This window comes from Mercenaria mercenaria, chromosome 15, assembly GCF_021730395.1.
Source record: "Mercenaria mercenaria strain notata chromosome 15, MADL_Memer_1, whole genome shotgun sequence".
Taxonomy (NCBI): Eukaryota; Metazoa; Mollusca; class Bivalvia; order Venerida; family Veneridae; genus Mercenaria; species Mercenaria mercenaria.
Window position 1 is genome coordinate 42,271,906 of NC_069375.1, and position 14,866 is coordinate 42,286,771.

At 35.3% G+C, this 14,866-nt stretch overlaps 1 protein-coding gene across 1 annotated transcript; it reads right to left on the bottom strand.

The window, feature by feature from the left end:
* Positions 1–2,756: 2,756 nt before the first annotated feature.
* Positions 2,757–13,939, bottom strand: LOC123552133 (17-beta-hydroxysteroid dehydrogenase 14-like). The gene is made up of 9 exons (XM_045341546.2): positions 13,758–13,939; positions 9,812–9,850; positions 8,909–8,997; positions 7,970–8,036; positions 6,958–7,049; positions 6,107–6,211; positions 5,478–5,545; positions 4,063–4,159; positions 2,757–3,167 (listed from the first exon to the last, which is right to left on the bottom strand). Exons 1-9 carry the CDS (start codon positions 13,858–13,860, stop codon positions 3,033–3,035), a joined length of 795 nt encoding a protein of 264 aa, XP_045197481.2. The 5' UTR covers positions 13,861–13,939; the 3' UTR covers positions 2,757–3,032.
* Positions 13,940–14,866: the final 927 nt, after the last annotated feature.

A 14,866-nucleotide genomic window follows, 5' to 3' on the forward strand; every position in this document is an offset into this window, starting at 1 on the left:
TACAACTCGTTTAAATGGATCAACCGTGTTGTCGTACTTAAAAAAATAGACTGACGCGGTTTATAGGTTGATCAGGGCTACAATATGTATTGTTTTCTGCCTTCGAAATATCTCTATAAAATGCTTCTTCCCCTTCCGGTTGGATCCGTCCATGTTTACAAACACGTTTGTTTATTTTATGGGCTGTGTTTTAAATCTATATTTTGGTCAACTGTTTCTTATTTAAACATTTTTGGGTAAAAATGAAGAATTGTAAGAGCATATATACACAAAGGTTTTATATCCTAAACGGACAATTCAGTCGAGAAATAATATAGAATCTATATCATTTACTAATTTGTCGTTGTTTGGAGTTTAGAAGTGCAAGAATCAAATACCGAGACAATTCAAGACTAAATCACTGTTAGAGATAGATTCTATATTATTTCAATTTTAACATGATCTCAATTGTTTGAAAATATTCACAAAATATTTGCCTGACATGTGTGGTTTTATTTTATAGCGCGTCGCTGTGACGTCAGACGCTATGACTTAATGATTGTGATGCACGACCTGTGTGTGATTCACAATAACACACACTTTCAGTCTTCGTTTAATAGCGAAATTTAACTGAAAGACTTTAATTGGTACCCACGACTCTAGGTTTCAACGCCTTACCACTGTACTTCTGTACCACTTCGTCCGCCAATTTAAAGACAAATATAGCAAGTAGTGTAAAATATTTATTTCGACCATTTGTCGCATTAAAGGCTTCGAGGAACAGTCACGGTAGACCTAATGACATAATCGGCAAACTGTCGTATTCGACCAAATGTCTTTCGACAACAAACACGTTTGTTTATTTTATGGGCTGTGTTTTAAATCTATATTTTGGTCATCTGTTTCTTATTTAAACATTTTTGGGTAAAAATGAAGAATTGTAAGAGCATATATATACAAAGGTTTTATATACCTAAACGGACAATTCAGTCAAGAAATAATATAGAATCTATATCATTTACTAATTTGTCGTTGTTTGGAGTTTAGAAGTGCAAGAATCAAATACCGAGACAATTCAAGACTAAATCACTGTTAGAGATAGATTCTATATTATTTCAATTTTAACATGATCTCAATTGTTTGAAAATATTCACAAAATATTTGCCTGACATGTGTTTTATTTTATAGCGCGTCGCTGTGACGTCAGACGCTATGACGTAATGATTGTGATGCACGACCTGTGTGTGTTGCACAATAACACACATTTTCAGTCTTCAATTTAATAGCGAATTAAGTCGGGTCGAGTTATAGAATATAAACTTTATATCATTATAACACTTACTTGACTCTGAATAACTAAAGTATAACAAAAAAAATGAATAGATATAAAAAGAACATGCTTGATTTCAAAATTGATTCAAGTTCTGCTTCAAACAAAGCTAATTTTAAATCAAAATTTGGCTCCGCCAAAGAAACCTTATAGTGCCTATGCCCTCTAAAGTTTTTATTTGCAGATTAGTTTAAAGTCTTATCCTAAGTATATGTGATTTCTTCAACGGAACGCCCGTCATTTGTAATAGAGAATTGTCAAATTATTTTTGCGGAATAAATATTTGCGTTACAGTGACAATCTGCAGATATAGCCAAAATTATGTCCCCGCATAAAAAGAATGGTACTTTTCATATCTGAAAATATTGACAGAATGAGCTACCTGAGCAACTGTTCAAAACTTTCTCACAGGAACTCACCTAGTTAGTGTTTTCTTCCATTTTTAAAAGCAGTCACGGTTTTAGAAAATTTAAAGATATTCACACAGTTGGAAAATTTGATTTTACTATACAGTCAAACCTATATTGAACAGTCAGCAGAGGGAGCGATACAATTTGGTGTTTTAAGACAGGTGACTGCTTAAGATGAATCATATTAAGAACAAAAAGTAAATTTGGGAAAATAGCCCACTGACTGCGTAAGGAAGTTGGTGTTTAATACAAGTGACCTTAAAGGCAGGTTAAGTTGCATCACCGTTAGCTGACACACTGTGAGAGGAAGGTATTGGCTTTGCATAACCAAACTGATATAAAATCAAATTCTATTGGCTCTCCATTACCAAACTATTATGTAATCAAATTCTAAACATTCAGGAAAACACGGGTATTGGACAGTTCTATAAGAAAAAATGTATTATTTAATATGATTCAAACTATTACTAATAAGCTTTGATAATGTGGCAGTTGAGTCCAATAAGTCCAGGGGTGTTCAATGATAATCCGTCATAGATCCATTGTAAAACAAATATTGAATTTACCTGTATCGGAAAATAAACAGTGTCGATTGTATTTAGGTCAACTGCCACATTATCGAAGTTTATTAATATCAAGAAATCATTACCGTTTTATTTACTAACACATTATTAATTGTAGGATAAGTAGTTGTGTTCCTTCATATCAATTATAAATACTAAACCTTAGCATGTTGAACAAGGTTGGTTCTGTCTTTGCGACCAGTGTAGATCATAATCAGCCTGCATATCCTTGCAGTCTGATCAAGATCTGCACTGTTCGCAATTCAGTTAGTATCTTTTTGGTAAGCACCCCTTTTAACAGTAAATGGCACTGTCCAAATTGGGAGACGGACAAAATTCATTATAGACATAAATGTATCAGGGTAAGGGCTAAACGTGTATTTTTTATCTGTCACCTTTTACAAAATATTTATGATATATCTGTACACATTTATACCACAGAAAACATTATATCACAAAACCTACACAGGCGAGTTTTGTTTTCCTTATCATAGGAACAGTTTGCCTTATGTAGATATAAACATTAAACATAATCAACTTGTTTATTAGCTTGACCCAAAGATTTATAATCTCTTGACTCTTGTCATTAGATATGTTTCGATGAAGCCATATCATATTTCATTTCATTGTCATTATACTGCCGTTTTCACACACTAGATAATATACCAAGTAATATCTGTTACCAGTGCATTACTGTCCACACAGTGTTCCAATATTTTTAACACACAGTTATGTCCGTTATCATTGCATTTATTGTTTAACGCCGTATCCTATCTCTGTTCCGCCTGTACACATAAGTTCCTCTCCAGTAGTGAAGGTCGCATCAACTGCCAGGAAAAGGCAAGCTTTACCTATCTCACGAGGTATAGACAAACGACCTAATTGCTGAAATAAGGAAATAACACCGTCGTCAGATTTGCAACACATTCTTCGGGCTTAAATATCAAAGAGCAAAAAACGTCTCATGATGAAGTGTGTTAAAATGTGTTCTCTATTTTCGGCTCTCCTGGCCTATGGGCGCAGGGGAGAGGAAATTTTTTTAGATCCAACAACCGGTTTAAGAAAAGACGACCCTCACAAGGGCTCCAGTAAGTGACAATTCAACATGAATAAAGGGCGGAGGACAATAACACTTTATACGTGTCGTCCTCTGTCAATTCGTCATGATTTGCCTGGCTAAGACTTTTTGACTGGTTGTCCTGTACTTCCCCTACTGAGAAAACCAAGCAGACTGCTTCTATTAGCATATTGACTGCACTTGGAGTTGGATACAAATGGTTTTTGGTTGCTTCATCCAATTTGGTATAATCTGGGTACTATAATTTACTAGCCATACCGAAAACGAGGCAAGTAGCTTAAGTTGTTCCTGTAGATTACCAAGCTTGTTTCTATTTGACCTCAGCAATGGGGTATCCACCATGCTCGGAGACACCCTGAAAAATGGGTCTTTTTTAAGTTGGATTGAGTATCTTAGATGAATGAATGGGTAAAAGTATGTTTATTTTTGATTCACCTATTCCATAACAAGTGCTTTTGTTAATTTATTTTCCAAGTTATTGATGAAAATCAATACTTAGGAACTAAACAATGTTTAATACTTCTAAATTTTTCAATTCTGACAGAATGATACACATATTTTGTATATAAAATACAATTTTTTGGCTTCAAAACTTGAAAGATATCTTTAGAGTATACAACTTAATCTGTTAGAAGAAAATTTCTAAAACAAAAAAACCGTTACAGAATCGGTGAATCAGATTTTATTTTTTACAAATCCTACCGTAAAGGAAGCAAGCATGTCGACTTGTTCCTGCTCTTCTCCCCACTGACGTATTACTGTTCTCAAAAGGGGCGTATCTACTATACTCGGAGACACTCTGAAAATATGGTTCCTTAAATTAGACTGACGATGTCTACATAAATTGTCCATAATGTCTGCACTGTAAAGTCAATACTATTTATATAAAATTTATTGCAAACTCCACCGTAATTGTGATTTTATACTGTCTCTTTCCCTTAAAGACAATGCTGTCTGTATCAGTTATCTATACTGTTTGTTTGTTTGTTTTGGGTTTAGCGCCGTTTTTCAACAGTATTTTAATTATGTAACGGCGGGCAGTTCACCTAACCAGCGTTTCAGACACAATGTCTTTTATCAAATCGTCAGGGAGAACATATGCCTCGCCCAGGGCTCGAACTCACGACCCCGAGATCCGTAAATCTGCGCTCTCCCTATTGAGCTAAGCGGGCGGGCTCTATCTATACTGTCTCTACTGTAAACACGATACTATAAACTTGGTCTGCACTGTACAGATGATATTGTCAATATCGGATATTACACGTCTCTACCGTAAAGACGACACTGTCTTTATGAGTAATCTATACTGTATCTACCGTAAAAACGGTACTGTAAACTTGATCAATCTATATTGTCTGCGCCGTAAAGATGTTATTTTCAATATCGGATGGTTACACGGTCTCTACCGTAAAGACGATACTGCCTTTATGAGTAATCTATACTGTATCTACCGTAAAGGTAATAGTATCTTCATGAACAATATATAATTATCGTTCAGTCATCTTATTGGTCAATGCCCTTTGAAGTAAAACTGCCCTGTGATGTGTCAACTATCTCTGGTGAGAACATTCAATGAATCATCGGTCAAACAGCTAATCTGTAGTCGGACAAAGATTCAAAGTTCATTCCCTGCTAAGGTCACGACTGCATGTATATGAATTAAAGTAATGAATTGTCTGAGATGGATCTTTGTATAAATTTCTACGCAATCCAGATAATGTTGCACTTAACAAAATTTGTATAAGGCGATTGAATCAAATATTACTTGAAAATAAAATTAATGAGATTACAAAAATAGACAAGATTGCTGAATTTAACAAAATCAAATTTTATTACTGATCTACTTCCGTACCATGACGTATTCTTTATAGCGTTTCGGCACACTTTGCATAATATTTTAGCTCATATGAGCACCTGTCTTTCTACTAGAGAATACCCAAATCGCATACAAGAAATACGTATTCGAACGGAATTTTCAGATTGTCATAACCAAATCGCTTTTAGTTAAAACCCGATTCATTGGAGGAAAGTACAAATAGTAGTTTGCTCAATGAGGTGTAATCGGAGGGGACGACATTATTATCAATTTTATCTTAGTTTTAAGAAACACTACTTACGCGTTCACACGAACTCCATGTTTGGCCTCGTCTATTGCAAGCGCCTTAGTAAAGGCGATAGTTCCACCCTTAAAAGAAAATAAAAATTCACCAAAATTAACTTATCTCGTATCAAACTACGCTTGACATTCTCTGCTTTATACGGAAAATAAAAAATAAAATTATGCTTGTTCTATTTGGGTATTGTCGAAAACTATGGCTAAAGTTTTGCCAAACTCCGAATAACGAATACCCCTTTCACCAGCGTTACATTTATTGTTAATGGAGACGACTGCGAAGAGGACTGATATTTAACAATAATTCAGAATCAAGATTAGGTAATGTACAAGTTACATCTAAATAAGCTGTGGCCAGCAAAGCAAGTGACGAATAAAACATTCCTTAGCTAAGCGTGTTGGTGTCACAAGCGTGACTGCGTGTGAGTTTCCCGCAGTTCTGTAATAATAATACTTTAAAAAAAGTTTGACCAAACACTAAACTATTTAGAAATCATTCTTGTATCATTTGTAACAAATATTGATATAGTTATGCAGGTATGGATCGCAGGTGTGTTTCTACAAATATCATTGTTGTTACATGATCATAAAATTTAGCAGTATCATCTGTTTTGCTTCCGTTGACAGACCTACCTTCGAGGCACAATAAGACGGCATACCCTTCGCAGCTGCTGATGAACCGATGCTGCCGGTATTTACAATACATCCTTCTGTTTTGCGAAGGTAAGGCAACGCATACTGCAAAGAAATTAAACCAGTAAAAAGAACAACTTTAATGTATTCAGTCGGTAAAAAAAGATACGTAAATATAAGTCAAGGGTGACTAAATCAAGACATTTTGCAAAAATATAACGCGTCAAACACAACTGCCACCTAATAACTAAAAACTAAAACTTTAATCTTTACTTTGTCCTTGATAAAACTATTGTGGCTACTTTAGAAAATTAGAACGTCGGTTGAAACTATAGACGCAATAAAAAATACTTTAATGGTTGTCGCGGAAAGAGCCATATTTAAACTAAAACTCTAAAAGACTATAAAACGGAGCTTGGAGACCAGTCTCTGAAAGCTCTCGTGCCACTGCTCAATTTTAAAATCTGTTATCACAGACAGACAATGTAATGCTTGAGATTTTGGACTGGTTATAACCTTGAATCAAGGTTTTGTCCTCAGTGTTACAGTTACACTGTCTATTATGTTTGATTCTATTTCGCCAGCTATAGTACATATGTATTGTGATATAGAACAGTAGATCAACATCGTCCATTGTAGAGAACAATATTTTTGAGACGGCAGAGATCTACGTTCACTTAGCCCATTAAATGTTCTCTATGGAAAAGTAAGGGAAGAAAATTATCTGAACTCTGTCTCCCTATAGCTGCAAATGTGTGGGATTACAGGTCCACCACCTCTAGCCAAATAGTATTTCTTCAAACAAAATTCTTTTAATATATCAAATTTGAATTATTCGAAAATGAACGTACTTTACTTGCTGTGAAGTAACTGACTAGGTTCGTGTTGAGAAGATCTCTGAAGCCTTGCACTGAGAGGTCATCAATCTCTTTACTCCCAGGATCTTAAAATAACATGTGCACCAGATGTTGGGGGTATTTATAATAATTCTTAATTATAAAATAAGTGAAAGTAAAATAAATTAAACTGGCATACCTGAGACTAAAAATACGCCTGCTTTGCTTGTATTTACTTAATGCGGTATTTAAGAAGTTGTCCATGATAGTGAAAATTTAGTTTACATGAGACCCTGTTTTATACATAACAGGAAAAATGGACATTTCTTGCATACCAGACGGGGATTTCTGGTGATTTCACCGGTGCTGGAAAACTCCATCTTACACCCCGGGGTATAAGATGACTCTCGTGCTGTATATGACGTATAACGAACTACATATGTACAGAATATGTGTGTAGTAATAATAATGTTTTTCGTAAAACGGGATAAAAATTAAATACCTTGATAGTTCCGCTTTGTTCCTTATAACATATTTCTCGATTAAAAAAAACCGTTATTTTAAGGAAATAACATAACGTTTCATTGCAGATAATAAAACAAAACCGGAACTCTTACGTTGTTTTCGTCTCTGTAACGTCATGACGTACTTCCAGTTTACCGACGTAAAGTTCCCGCGCTTTGTTAATACGCTACTATAAGAAAAAAGTGCTTTAAGAAAATCATTTGTTTGAATTTATTTTTACTGTTCTCTGTTGAATATGGTATGCAAGAAAAAGATTCTATCACTGGCTGTCATGGCTGTAGGTGCAGATGGGAATATCCGGCTCCCGGGTGACTGTTTACGCGGTCACGCGGCTGGAGCCTCGTAACCGCCTAAACAGTTACCCTCGAGACCGGAAATTCCAATCTGCACCTACAACCAGTGAAAGAATCTTATAATATTGGCCAGTTTTAAATTTCCATGACCATAGAAGAAAATATCTTGTCTTTACAATAATGGCGGCAATTAATTCGCAGATACTTACGAGTTCCAACGTTATTCACTAAGCAGTCGATACGGCCATATTTCTTTATTACTTCTTCAATAGCATTCTGAAATGTTACAAAGAGTTATGTCTCAGAGGCTTTGGGGGAGGGGTGCCTTAAAAGAGAAAAGTATATGTAAAAGTCAAACTTAAACTTCAATTTATTGCGTGTCTAACTAATCTTGTCAGCATTATCAGCATCGGGTTTTTCATTAGATCAGAAAGAAACAATTATAATTAAACGCTACGGTTCTGCAGAATTTTTTTTTTAACTAATGATCTATAGTGTAACTGCTATATTGCGATCACCAGTTGGGAGACATAAATGTATTTGCTATTTTTTGCTTTACAATACAGTAGTTAATTTGCTAACGTATAGAGTTTAATCCAGTAGGCTCAAACCTGGGGTCGTGGGTTCGAGCCCCATTTTGGTCACGACTTTGACTTCTCATATGACATCAGAACTGGTTTTCCTGACTGGTTCAAATCAGTTTGAAACTGTCATCACAATCGAGCTAAAACAAATTAGTATAAACTAACTAATCCAGTAGGGAAAATTATGTCGTTATTTGGAGGTATTTGCTCCTTAGAGATGTTATATACTCAGTTCCAAAAGAAAGTGTGCACTTTTTAAGTTTAAATATTTCAAAAAAAAAATCCCCGACGTTTTTGTTTCATTCTTTCATACACTTACTCTCAGGTATAACTCAAAATCCAAAATGCACACCAATTTGTTTACGAACTGTTTTAAATTTCGGTACCAAACATTATAAGTTTTCATGAAAATAACCGAGAAAAAATAACAGAAAACTAAGTGCACACTTTCTTTTGGAACTGAGTGTAAATGTGAAACTGTAATTTGCTCAAAGACTGATGATTCTTTCGTCATACAACTGATGCACTAACAGAAGAATCATGAATATTATAAATTTCAAAAACCTTGATATCTTCTTCCTTATTCATGTCACAGTGTATAAAATACATTTCACCGGCCAGGCCGTCTGAATTCAATGATTTTCCGACTTCATCTACAGTTTAAGCATATATAAAAAATGTCCATCAAAATAATTACATTTGTAATTGTTATAATTTCTACTGGTCTTAATACAGTCACATGATGAATGATGAAAAGTCGTATTGACTCGTAAGCGGAGTTAAAATACATCACATCCAGTTGTGATGTACCTACTTTATGACTTCATTAGGCCTACAATGTGAAGCTGAACACAATGCTAAAATGAGTAGTGATTCTGAAAATATTTCTATTTATTAATCTTTTTTCCAAGCATCCTTCGAGTTGTTGGATTTAATAGTCAAACAGTTGTTGCATTTTCGAGGTTAATAAATCCTCGCATCGATATTACTGAAAGGCGATATATCATCATCATCATCATCATCGTCATCATCATCATCATCATAATCATCATCATATCATCAAATGATGTCATTATATTTTCTGTATATAGCTCTAAACTAATTCTGAGACTGTTGCCTTAGTAGATTCTATAAAAAATACCAAAAGAATTCCACAATTTTAAAATTCTGTGCATAAAATTATGATAGATCTAGATGTAAAAAAAACTTTACTGAACACAGCCGCCAGTGATAATGACACGGAACGCTACATACAACTGTGCATTAAATAACGATTTTACACAAATATTGAAAATAGTAAACGAAACTGATTGAAGCTATCGATGATTTAACACAGGAAAAAATAAGTAGACTATAATTCTGCTTAATTAAGTGAAGTTATTTTCAATGTGTAAGCATATAGTTGCAACTTTAGAGAAATCTAATAAAAGCATTGAATGTTAATGTAAATCTAATGTGTAAAAATACCATTGAAGTCCAAGACCGCAACAAAGCCGCCCTCCTCAACTGAAAAAAAGTAATATATGGAAAAGACAAGCTACACGTACGTATAATTATATATATCTACGTCATATTAGGACGTCATAATGTATGATGTACGGGAATATTTCTATCTTACAAAATTTATGCCAAACATTATTATGCTAAATAATTAAAAATATGGCTAAGAATGTACCATTTGTACGGTGGTAGGTTTAAGACATGCATTTCTTTTTTTTAAAGATTAAATTATCTCGTGCGCACAACATTTTACCTCGAGCGCACGACATCTTATCTCGTGCGCACGACATCTCATCTCGTGCGCACAACATCTTTTCTCGATTGCTCGACATCTTATCTCGTGCGCACGACATCTTATCTCATTTTTTCTCAATTTAACTGAGCTTCGGTAGTGCGGGTGTGGGTGAAGAAAATGCCCTATAAAATAAAAACGAGTACGGTGACCTGTGCGTTTTCTGTCCTTATTTGTCTTATAAACTGTTATTCTTCAAGCTCACAGAGTATAAAAAGTCTTAACGGTAGAAAAAAACATTGATCCTACATCCTTAATTCGTAATGTCTTTTATCAACGGTAGGCAAGAAAAAATACCTAACATGACTGCCTGAATAAGGCAGGTGTTTTTCCAACCATCGGGACGGCATGGATAAAAAACATCGCTAGTGCTTGGTTTTTAATTCCGCGGGTTTGAGAAAACAGGCAGTCATACAAGATCCTTAAAATCTGTCATCTTACAATTGAGCCGCGCCATAAGAAAACCAACATAGTGACTTTGTGACCAGCATCCGCGCAGTCTGGTCAGGATCCATGCTGTTCGCTTTCAAAGCCTATTGCAATTAGAGAAACCGTTAGCGGACAGCATGGATCCTGACCAGACTGCGCGGATGCGCAGGCTGGCTGGATCCATGCTGGTCGCACAGCCACTATGTTGGTTTTCTCATGGCGCGGCTCAATTATGTTTTTTTTTTCTCAATCTTTTTACGACGCTAGCCGCACTGGTTTGCTTTTTAGTCACCCTGACCAATGGCACCGCTTTAAATAGATTAATAAAAACTGGCTTTGGTACATATTTGGTTGGAACTCCGTTTGCAAGATATAATAACGTTAGTGTATTAAAATGGTGACCTCCTAAAATCAAGTAAGTAACTTCTTTTGCATGTGCCGTACATTTGAATATTTAAGAAATGACTCTCTAAATACTTATTAAATGCACACGAAAAATATACTGTCATATGAGATAATGAGCTGTTCTGAATTATGTGTTTGGGTTGAGATAACAGCGATGTTCAATGTATAAACATAGATATGTAAATGAATATATTATAGATAATTGTATGATATAATATAATTGAGACGTTGTGGTCGTTTTGCATATATCACTGCGAAAATAAAAAGAGTTAGTATACGGAAGTATACCCATATACGGAAAGAAAACTAAAATACGGGCGTGTACGGGGCTCGTATATTTGAAAGTCCGTATACTAATAAAATACGGATTTCCATATGCTATAAAATTCGGAATTCCTGATATACGATACCCGTTTGGCATATATGATAATTCGGAAGGAATGGTATAATGTCGTTTATCCGGATAATATAGAATAAAGCCTGGACTAGGCAGTCGCAAACGAAAATCATTTTAATGGCCACCAGCAAATTGATTTATTAGAACGGCGACGTCTCTATTGTTATCCTCCGACCAAGGCGGAGGGATATAGTTTCTGCATTGTCCGTCCGTCCGGAGCCATATCTAGAAAGTGGTTTGGAGTATGAAAATGAAACTTCACACACATGTTCATCAATATAGTGAAAAGTCGCCCGTCAAGTTTCAGTCAGATTGCCCAAGTAACACCAGAGTTATGATCCTTAGTAATTTCTAGCGTTAACTATATAAGGTACTATAAATATGGCAATTTCTGCTTCATAACTTGTGACATATTTGACCTAGAACTATGAAACTTAACTTGATTGAATTTAGATCACTATACTGTGGAAGTGCACACACAATTTCGTCAGGATCTATTCAGTAACTTCAGAGTTATTGCCCTTTAATTGCTTGATAATCCACATATTTGTAGATAACAAACTAACCAATTGGTAGAATTTCATTAAATCTCTTTCATTTTTTTCCATGAACATTTATTTTCAACATGTGAAGTTGTGTACCCACATCCGGTCACCCCAACCGCTATGGTCACACACCCCTCTCCCTCCCCACCCCCACATTTTTTCCCATTCTTTTTAGCCTTAAACCTTCCATGAATATTTATCAATATGCAAAGTTGTACCCTCCCCCCTAAAGCTCGCTCATCCACCCAGTCATCCCACCGCCCCGATCATGCAACCCCCACAACATTAGTTTTTTTTTCATGTTTAATTTTAAATTAATATTTATTATATTTATTACCCACACGTGAAGTTTTGTACCCTCACCCGGTCACCCATTCCCCCACGCCCCCTCCCCCAAAATTTGTTCATTCCATTTTTTAAATTTTTCAAACCTTCCATGAATATTTATTAACACGTGAAGTTGTAACACCCCCCTCCGTCACCACCCACTTCGAAGGCAAAAAACGTGTATTTGTACAGTTACAAGTTAAAAAAGACACGCAATAACACGGACTTTGCAGAGCGTCACAAATCCATCACACCAAAACTAGTAAATTATCTGAAACTAGACTTTTTTTCTTAAATTTACAGAAGATTGCTAGTTCATTTTCAGTCATTCTACTTTCTCGAAAATTTCATTCTACGTGATGGCACTGTCTACGGTACCGAAAGGGGGCAGTAACTATGTGTTGAAGTTTTCGTTTCAATGGTGGGGGTTTTTTCTGCCAGATTGCACGTGCGATCTGATGTCATTCGCAAAGAAAAGAAAAAACAAAAACAAACAAAAAAAGACATAAAGAATGGCACGGAGGAAATTTAAAAAAAAAAGAATTACGACTGTCTTTTTATCTGACGGTAAATGTCAAATTTGAATTGACACAACTATTGTAAATAAAAATCAAGAATAGTATTAGGCGATAAAATACGAGCTGTTGTATTTACATGTATAAGTTATCCATAACCTGACATTTATTTCGATTTTCTGAATGACATATTTTTGTAACAAGCTACTGTAAAGAAACAGAAAAAAACGGAAATATAATGGTTATCTTCATCCAGCGGTTGTGAAGAAAATGACTTTAAAATGATGCTACAGGCCAAGTTTGATGAAGATCCATCAAGCAGTTCACGAGAAGTTGTTCGCATACATATCTAGATTTTTTTTTTTTTTTTTTTTTTTTTTTTTTTTCTTGCTTTAGTTGACCAAGCGCCCTATTTGAACGAATTAGGAGAGGCCTTAAAACGCTACAAACTAGGATTCATAAAGGTCACAAAAAGAAATTGTTTATATGTTATATTCTAGCGTTTGTAGTCCCTAAAAGGGACCAAGCCTCCCCTCCCCCACCCCACCTCTTACCCGTTTGAACAAACTGGATTAGGACCTTATAATGATGCTACAGACCAAGATTGATGAAGGTCTATCAAGCCGTTCAGGAGAAGAAGGCATTTAACGGTATATCTATTTCTAGCCCTAGAAAGGAACAAAGCAGAACATTTAATATTATTGACAGAAAACCATTCCAGAAAGCTACTTACCAATTTTGGTGCAGTTCTGACTAGCAGTTTTAGAGGAAAGTAGTAGAAACGGACAGACGGCGTGGACAGACGGCGTGGACAGACGGCCGGACGGGCGGTGAGTGATCACAATGTCTCACCCAGAGCACAAAGTTAGCTAAATCTTCAATGCATGCGAAAAACCGGTATGCCGTATTTTCCCATACAAGTTAGCTCAAAATACACACATTTCATATTATGTATACAACGAAATTTTTTTAGATACTAGTACAGTTTAACGAATATAATTACCTAGAACATCAACGCAGCCGCGCCCTACACCGCAACAACCTCCTGTAACCACAGCAACTTTGTTCTGAAACCGAAACCCTCGTGACACTGGAATTCCAGACATTTTTTACTTAAAATAGTAACGCTTATTTAAAATACCCTACAGTCTTCAGGTTGTGACTAGGTCGAAGTTTATCAATTTATCTGTTCATATCTGCGCTTAAGTGTAGAAGGTGATTCAACTGACCTCGGCTACATCAATCAAGTTGGAGTTTATTGTGATAATTATGCGGACTGCACTACCAATTTTAATATTAAATTTGTTGGCACGATATGCACTTTCAGCATCTACGAAGTGCTACGTTTGAAACGCGCAACAACAGTAAAACAGCTGATGGAAATAATTTAAAAGTAAAATAATGCATTAAAAGAAAACAATATGAAATCGCTTATTCATTTGACTGATAAGTAGCTAATCTGTTCATCTGTTAAAACCGTAAGGCCTAGCCGTAAGCCGGGTATTGCCAAATAAAATAACAGTAATTAATTAATGCTTGAATCAATTTTCCTAGCTCTGAAGCATTAATTTATTTTGAACAAAACTTACTAGTCCGCAGGAATCCTTAGTTCTATAAACATCATAAATAACAAGTTGCATATAAATGCTTTCAAAATACATCTACATACTTATAAAAAATCACAGTACGAAAACGGCTTTCTTGCATGAAAGATATCTACATTTCGACCCACACTTAGGTTACTTTCATAACTGTGTGTACTAAAGAGATGGACTATTTTTTGTCGGTGTCTCTGCGAAATGAAAGGCAGAAATAGGATCGGCAAATCCATAACTAGCGCGATTCATGTTTAATTTGCCGATCCTATTTGGTCGTTCATTTCGCATGAACATTGAAATAAAGAAGTTTCATTTCTTATATTTACATTATATTTCATTTCCATTTGTAAACAAGATTATACATTGTATTATAAATTGCACACATTTTGTTGTTCTTAACATTAAAATCAGCTTCCTGGCCATTCTGTTCACCAGACGGAACAAATGAGATGTCATCTAAGGAACGTTCTCCCTGACTACTCGTAACTGTCACGCCTTTCCTTTTGATGTTCAT

What these genes read in the sequence shown, in the direction of transcription:
- LOC123552133 (XM_045341546.2), bottom strand. Translation starts at nt 13,860, where the DNA reads ATGTCTGGAATTCCAGTGTCACGAGGGTTTCGGTTTCAGAACAAAGTT. An exon ending in CGTCTTATTGTGCCTCGAAG is followed by an intron (nt 5,546 to 6,106) that starts GTAGGTCTGTCA and finishes TTTTCTTTTAAG; the next exon opens with GGTGGAACTATCGCCTTTAC. An exon ending in ACATGCTTGCTTCCTTTACG is followed by an intron (nt 3,168 to 4,062) that starts GTAGGATTTGTA and finishes TCCTTATTTCAG; the next exon opens with CAATTAGGTCGTTTGTCTAT.